Source organism: Solanum tuberosum, unplaced genomic scaffold (assembly GCF_000226075.1).
Source record: "Solanum tuberosum cultivar DM 1-3 516 R44 unplaced genomic scaffold, SolTub_3.0 scf00074, whole genome shotgun sequence".
Taxonomy (NCBI): Eukaryota; Viridiplantae; Streptophyta; class Magnoliopsida; order Solanales; family Solanaceae; genus Solanum; species Solanum tuberosum.
This window is the reverse complement of record NW_006238998.1, coordinates 1,544,719-1,552,032: the sequence shown is the minus strand read 5'-3', so window position 1 is coordinate 1,552,032 and position 7,314 is coordinate 1,544,719. Positions and strand designations below refer to the sequence as shown.

Genomic DNA, 7,314 nt, shown 5'->3' with positions numbered 1-7,314 from the left:
TCAAGCTCAAGAGCCCTTGAATTATATTTGAAAAGGCAAATTCAGAGGAATCATAGAGATTGTAACACTCGCACTTAAATCAATAAAATAATTGTTGCATAATTTTTCCGTTCTTGATTATTGTTTTCTCGACGCGAATTTTATTGTCTACAAATTCTGGCACGCCTAGTGGGATAATCTGTACCTCTCGTCTCAACTTTTCAAGCATCAAAGAATATCGAGATGACTTCCATGAAGAACAACTCTTAATCAACTGCCTCTAAGGCCACTAGCTCCAAGTTCTCTACTGAAGTTGAAGGCATTCTGGGTGTTACCTTTGGAAGTTTTGGAGCTATTACGAGAAGCAAGACTGCTACACTAGGACAACAAACACTTTAAGTGTCATCCATATCAAATCCAGTTTTTGGGTCTACGACTCCAAAAAAGATCGAGTTCCTCCGCAAATGCTTTAGAAAGAGGAAGCAGTGTTGCTGAAAAGATCAAGAAGACATTGGCTCTCCTTGAGCAATCTGGTCCCAAGAACTCTACCACAAGGGATAGCTATGATTCAATGAATGAATCACCTCCACGTGCATCGCGTAATGTGAGTCCGCTGAAAATCAACTTACGCGACAATCCATGCTACTCTCCTACATCTCCAATGATCATGCAAACAATGGTGGATCCTGCTTCTTCCTCTGAGGAACAACTCGTAAATCTGACGAAGTTGGTTGAAGGATTGACAAAGCATGTACAACACCAAGAGTCTAGAATCGACAAGTTGATGGATCTAATGGAAGGACTTTTAGATGGAGAAGCGAGTCATGCGCCCGAAAAATATGTTGAAGTTCAAGAGATTGGAGATCCTGCGAAGAAAGCACCGCTTGTTAATGATATGTCAGTTTCTTCTAAAGGAATGATCCCACTCGATCTCTTAAAGGAGTTCATTGAAGGCACTATCAAATATAAGTATGAAGTCTCCACCAAGTCTTCTCATATGTATGCCAAGCCATACACTGCAAGAATTGATAACTTAAAAATGCCTGCTGGCTATCAATCTCCCAAATTTCAACAATTTAAGGGTAGAGGAAATCTGAAGCAACGTGTTGCACACTTTGTGGAGACACATAATAATGCTAGAACATATGGAGACTATCTTGTCAAGCAGTTTGTCTGGACTCTAAAAGGAAATGCCTTTGATTGGTACACGAATCTTGAGCCCAATTCTATTGATAGTTGGGAGCAACTAGAGCACGAGTTTCGCAATAGATTATATAGAACGAGGGATACTGTGAGCATGGTAGAACTTACGAATACTCTCCAAAGGAAGGATGAACCAGCCATAGACTTCATAAATCGATGGAGGAACGCGAGCCTGAATTACAAGGATAGGCTTAGTGAAGTTTCTGCAATAGAAATGTATATCCAAGGGATGCACTGGGAGCTTCTTTATATCTTACAGGGAATAAAACAAAAAAAATTGAAGATCTAGCTACTCACGCTCATGATATGGAGTTGAGCATGTCATCCGCCGGAAAGGATATGACATTTGTCCATGGCCCTCGCAAAGGAAGAGACAAGCAGGAACCTAAGATATAGAGCAAATTTGTGCCCAAGAATGACAACAAAGAGTCAATGAATGTTAATGTGTCACCTGTGAAGTTCACTACGAAGGAAGGGAAGAAGCAAAGTGTGAGAACGAATTTCCAAGAGCGTTCAGACCAAAAATCGATCCTAAGGGAAATGCAAGAAAAGGAATACCCCTTCTTGGATTCTGACGTTTCTGATATTTTTGATAAGTTGCTTAAATTAAAGCTCATTGAGTTGCCAGAGATGAAGGGGCCTGATGAAGCTGGAAAAGTTGATGACCCAAATTATTGCAAGTATCATAGACTTGTGAGTCATCCTCTTGAAAAATGTTTAGTCTTCAAGGATAGAGTGATGCGATTGGTTAGAGAAAGAAGATTGTCCTTGATGATGAGAAAGCTAGTTCTAATCAAATCTCCATCACATTCGGCTCGCTCGATCTGGTCATATCGCAGAAAAGCATGAAGAAGAGTCATTGGAGCTAGACGAATCTCAAGTTGATATAGATGGTGATGAAGGCTGGATTCTTGTGACTAGGCGAAAATGAAACAAGTGAAGCTAACGAAAAGAATCATGTGAGCAACCGATTAGAAAAAAGATGGTGAAGAAACTAGTGAATCAGAGATTAATAAAGCGCACAAAGAAGGCAAAGGTAGAAGTGCATCACTACCAGAAACCTCGACATCCTTTAACTCTAGAGGAATTCTGACCAAGTTGGTTGCGCAAAAAGTCTACTCAAGAAAATGTCTAGGCATCATATTTTAATGCTGATAAAGAAGAAACAATGAAGGTGTCTCCAACTGACAAAGAAGGAACAACGAGATAATCCTTACCAAAAATGTCTCCTAATGGCGAAGAAAAAGTAACAAGGGAAATATCGTCAATGATGTCTCATTTATCTTCTGAAAAGCCTATTGAACCTTCTTCACAAGAAGCAAATACATGTGATACAAAAATCACATTCACAGATAATGATCTTCTATTTGGTGAAACACTACACATTCGTCCTTTGTATATGGTTGGTCACGTGCTAGAGAAGAAGATAAATAGAATCTTGATAGATGAAGGATCTGGAGTCAACATTCTGCCTATCCACACATTGAAGGAACTCGGCATCACGACCAAAGAACTTAGTGAAAGTCATTTGTTGATACAAGGATTCAATCAAGGGGCACAGAGGTCCATAGGCTCCATTAAATTAGAAATCCACATGGAAGATTTGCGATCAAGTGCATGGATGCACATGATCGATGCAAAGACTTCATACAATATATTACTTGGCAGGCCTTGGGTACACGAGAATAGAATTGTCTCATCTTCTTACTATCAATGTTTGAGGTATCTTAAAGATGGAATTGAAAGGAAAATAGTTGCAGATAATAATCCTTTCACCGAAGTTGAGACGCACTTTGCCGGTGCAAAATTCTATTTGAAGAGTTATGTTGATAAAGGGACCAAATCTAATGATGTCAAATCAACCAAGTCTGACAAGATCACAAGTAAAAGAATCGATACGGCTATCGGAAAGGCAAAAGTTGACACTAAAGAACTTTGTCCCAATCTCAATGAAGGGAAGACCATGTCTTCAAAGAAGAATCTGACTTCTGGACTTCGCTATGTTCCAAAAGTAAAGAAAGAAGAAGTCAAATCATCTAACCTTCAAGAAGATGCATTAAGAGGACTAACTCTTCCTATCAAACGGATTGATGCAATAAACTTGCCTTCAAAGCTACCAGAAAAGACAGTCGCTCAAAATCAAGTGCGAGATGTGGCACTCCCTACAGAACGCACGACAGAAGGTTTTGATCCTAATGCTTACAAGTTATTTGCGAATGCTGGATACAACCCTATGAGCCATCAATATTAGGGAAACTCCCATCAGTTGATAAAACCAGGCAAGCACGTGAAGGCCTAGGTTATAACCAACCACCGCCGGTTAGCATCTCCATAAGAAGGGCAAGGAATAATCATATAACTTTTAAAGATGATGTCACTGCTCCCAATAGAAAGCCCTCCGTCTTTGATCGACTTGGAGAATCGACTGCAAGAACTTTTGTGTTCGAGAGATTAGGTCCATTGAAGAAGAAAAATAACAAGCATCAGAGAAGTTGTCTTAAAGTGACAACGCTGGCTTCATCTATGATCCAAAAGGATTTCAAAAGTTTGATTCCTTCTAAAATGATGCGACGAGTGGAACTTGTGGTTTCGTTTAAAGAGGAACTTAAGGCAAAGGCTCATACTGTGGCTTAAACCAAGGAGCGCGAGGAAGATGAAGAAAGTGTAGGCTCCTCATATCATGTTACAATCCAGAATGAGCACAATTCTTTGTCTCAAATGAAAATTGATAAAGAGTTAGAAGATATTGTCTGGTGTTGTCATATATCCGTCAATGAAAATGACCCTCTAGAAGAGGAAGATGTTGGAGATGCTCCACCAGAACTTGAAGAAGGAGTGAAGACCACAATATATCCCTTAAAAGAAGTTAACCTTGGCACTGATGAAGACCCAAGGCCTACTTACTTGAGTACCTTTCTAGAAGTTGATGAAGAAATCGCTTATATGAGTATACTCAAATAATATAGGGATGTCTTCGCTTGGAGTTATAAAGAAATTCTTGGTTTGAATCCTAAAGTAGCAGTCCATTAGTTGGCAGTCAAAAATGGTATTCGTCCTGTTAAGCAAGCCCAAAGACGTTTTAGGCCAGACTTGGTTCCATTGATAGAGAATGAAGTTAACAAACTCATTGAGGTAGGATTCATTCGTGAAGTTAAATATCCTACATGGATTTTCAAGTATTGTTCTTGTAAAGGAAGAAGAATGGCCAAAATTCGAAGTTTGTGTTGACTTCAGGGTATCTCAATAATGCATGTCCTAAAGATGAGTTCCCTCTTCCCATTCCTGAGCTAATGATTGATGCCACCACTGGTTATGAGGCGATGTCATCCATGGACGGTTCTTTTGGCTATAATCAAATCATCATGGCACCAAATTATGAAGAACTCACCTTATTTTGCACGCCTAAAGGTATTTATTACTACAAAGTGATGCCTTTCAATTTGAAGAATGTTGGTGCTACATATCAAAGGTCTATGCAAAATATATTTGATGACTTGCTCCATAAAAATGTTGAATGTTATGTGGATGACCTAGTGGTAAAGTCGAGAAAGAGGAGTGATCATTTAAAAGACTTAAGAATGGTGTTTGAGCTGCTTCGAAGATATCAACTAAGGATGAATCCATTGAAGTGTGCCTTCGGAGTTACTTCTGGAAAGTTTCTTGGCTTCATTATGAGACATCGAGGAATTGAAATTGATCAAGCCAAAGTTGATGTAATATAGAAGATGCCTGAGCCTCGAAATATTCATGAGTTAAAAAGTCTCCAAGGAAAGCTAGCCTACTTGAGGAGGTTCATCTCAAATCTAGCAGGACGATGACAACCATTCAGTCATCTCATGAAGAAAGGTGCTCATTTTAATTGGGACGAAACATGTAGAGATGCCTTTAAAAGTATCAAGTCATATCTAGCAAAACCTCTAGTTTTGGCAGCCCCTATACCTGGAAATCCATTGATACTCTACATTGCGGCACAAGAAAGGTCTGTAGGAACCCTGTTAGCTCAAGAGAATACTTAAGGCAAAGAAAACTCTCTTTACTACTTGAGTAGAACGATGACACCAAATGAGCTGAACTATTTGCCAATTGAAAATTTGTGTTTGGCCCTAGTCTTCTCAATTCAAAAGAAGAAGCATTATTTTCAAGCCCATGTTGTTCGTCTTATTTCTAGAGAAAATCCCATCAAGTTTGTTATGTCAAAACCTGTCCTTAGTGACCGACTAGCAAGATGGTACCTCCAATTCCAACAGTTTGAGATCGTGTACATCCCTCAAAAAGCTATCAAAGGACAAACATTGGCGGATTTCTTGGCAGACCATCCGATACCGGATGATTGGGAGTTAACTGATGAGCTTTCTGATGAAGATGCGATGTTAATTGAAGTTCAACCTCCTTGGAAAATGTACTTTGATGGAGCTGCACATCGTGGCGGAGCTGGTGCTGGCGTAGTGTTCATCATTTCACAAGAAGAGATCCTACCATTCTCCTTTACTTTGAAGCAATGTTGCTCCAATAATGTCGCTGAATACCAAGCGTTGATACTTGGACTTGAGATGGCCGTTGATATGAAGCAATTAAACTTACAAGTCTTTGGTGACTCTCAGTTGGTGATCAACCAACTCTTGGGAAGTTATGAGGTGAAGAAGCCTGAATTGCTTCCTTATCATGATTATGCTCAAAAGTTTATAGGATGGCTTGGAGATGTAACCCTTCAACATGTGCATAGAACGGAGAATAAGAAAGCTGATGCATTGGCTGCTCTAGCTTCAACGCTAACCCTTCCTGATCAGACGCAAGTGACTATTTTTCAAAAATGGATAGTACCACCACCAAATGAGGAAGAATGTATAGAAAATGAGCTTAATCATCTCGTTGCCATTTCTGAAGCCGCGAAGGAAGAGTGGAGACAACCCATTATTGACTACATGTGTTATGGGATACTTCTAGAAGATTCAAGGAGAAGGACTGACATTCTTCGTTGTGCACCTCGCTTCCTTTACTACAAGGACACATTATATAGAAGATCATTTGAAGGTGTACTATTACGACGTTTGGGAGAGGAAGAAGCAAGTCAAGCTTTGCAAGAAGCACACTCGGGAGTATGTGGATCACATCAATCTGGACCGAAACTCTAGTTTCACATAAAGAGGATAGGGTATTATTGGCCAAGCATGGTGAATGATTGCTTAGATTATGCTCGGAGGTGCGATGCTTGTCAATTTCATACATCAGCCGCTCGAAGTATTGCACCCAACTATTGAATCTTGGCAATTTGACGCTTGGGGATTAGATGTTGTGGGACCACTACCAAAATCTTCTGGTGGACACTTGTACATCTTGGCTGCAACAAATTACTTCTCAAAATGGGTTGAAGTTGTCGCTCTTAAAGAAGTGAAGAAAGAGAATGTTGCAAATTTTATCCGAGTGAATATCATCTATCGCTTTGGCATCCCTCGCTACATAATAACAGACAATGCAAGCCATTTGATAACAAGTTAATGAACAAAATTTGTGATTTCTTGGGTTTCAAGCAGCGTAAATCTTCTATGTATCATGCTGCCGCCAATGGTCTCGCTGAAGCATTCAATAAGACTCTATGCAACCTCCTGAAGAAAGTTGTCTCCAAGTCCAAACGGGATTTGCATGAAAGAATGGAAGAAGCTTTGTGGGCATATAGGACGACGTACCGCACTCCAACTCAAGCAACACCATATTCACTCGCTTTTGGTGTTGAACCAGTCCTACCACTCGAGTGTAAAATACCTTTCTTAAGATTTGCTATTCAAGAAGGGATCACTGAAGAAGAAAATGCTCGACTGTGCCTTACTGAGTTAGAAGCACTTGACGAAAAGACGCTAGAAGCCCAATAAAACCTTAAATGTTATCAAGCTCGTCTATCTCGTGCTTTCAATAAGAAGGTTCGCTTGAGGAGCTTCCAAGTTGGAGACCAAGTTCTCGCGGTAAGAAGACCCATCATTACATCGCACAAGTCTGGGGGAAATTTACCTCAAAGTGGGATGGACCATATGCCGTACAAGAAGCATATTCACATGGTGCTTACAAGCTTGTTGATGCAAATGGCATAAGGATCGGTCCTATTGATGCAAAATTTCTAAAGAGGTACTACCCTTTAAG

General features: G+C 40.0%; 1 protein-coding gene across 1 annotated transcript; it reads left to right on the top strand.

Annotated features, from left to right (window-relative positions):
* Positions 1–5,234: 5,234 nt before the first annotated feature.
* On the top strand, positions 5,235–7,049 carry LOC107060296 (uncharacterized). Its single transcript, XM_015308015.1, has 3 exons — positions 5,235–6,278; positions 6,370–6,603; positions 6,714–7,049. Exons 1-3 carry the CDS (start codon positions 5,235–5,237, stop codon positions 7,047–7,049), a joined length of 1,614 nt encoding a protein of 537 aa, XP_015163501.1.
* Positions 7,050–7,314: the final 265 nt, after the last annotated feature.

What these genes read in the sequence shown, in the direction of transcription:
- LOC107060296 (XM_015308015.1), top strand. Translation starts at nt 5,235, where the DNA reads ATGACACCAAATGAGCTGAACTATTTGCCAATTGAAAATTTGTGTTTG. An exon ending in TGCAAGAAGCACACTCGGGA is followed by an intron (nt 6,279 to 6,369) that starts GTATGTGGATCA and finishes ATGATTGCTTAG; the next exon opens with ATTATGCTCGGAGGTGCGAT. An exon ending in ATGTTGCAAATTTTATCCGA is followed by an intron (nt 6,604 to 6,713) that starts GTGAATATCATC and finishes GGTTTCAAGCAG; the next exon opens with CGTAAATCTTCTATGTATCA.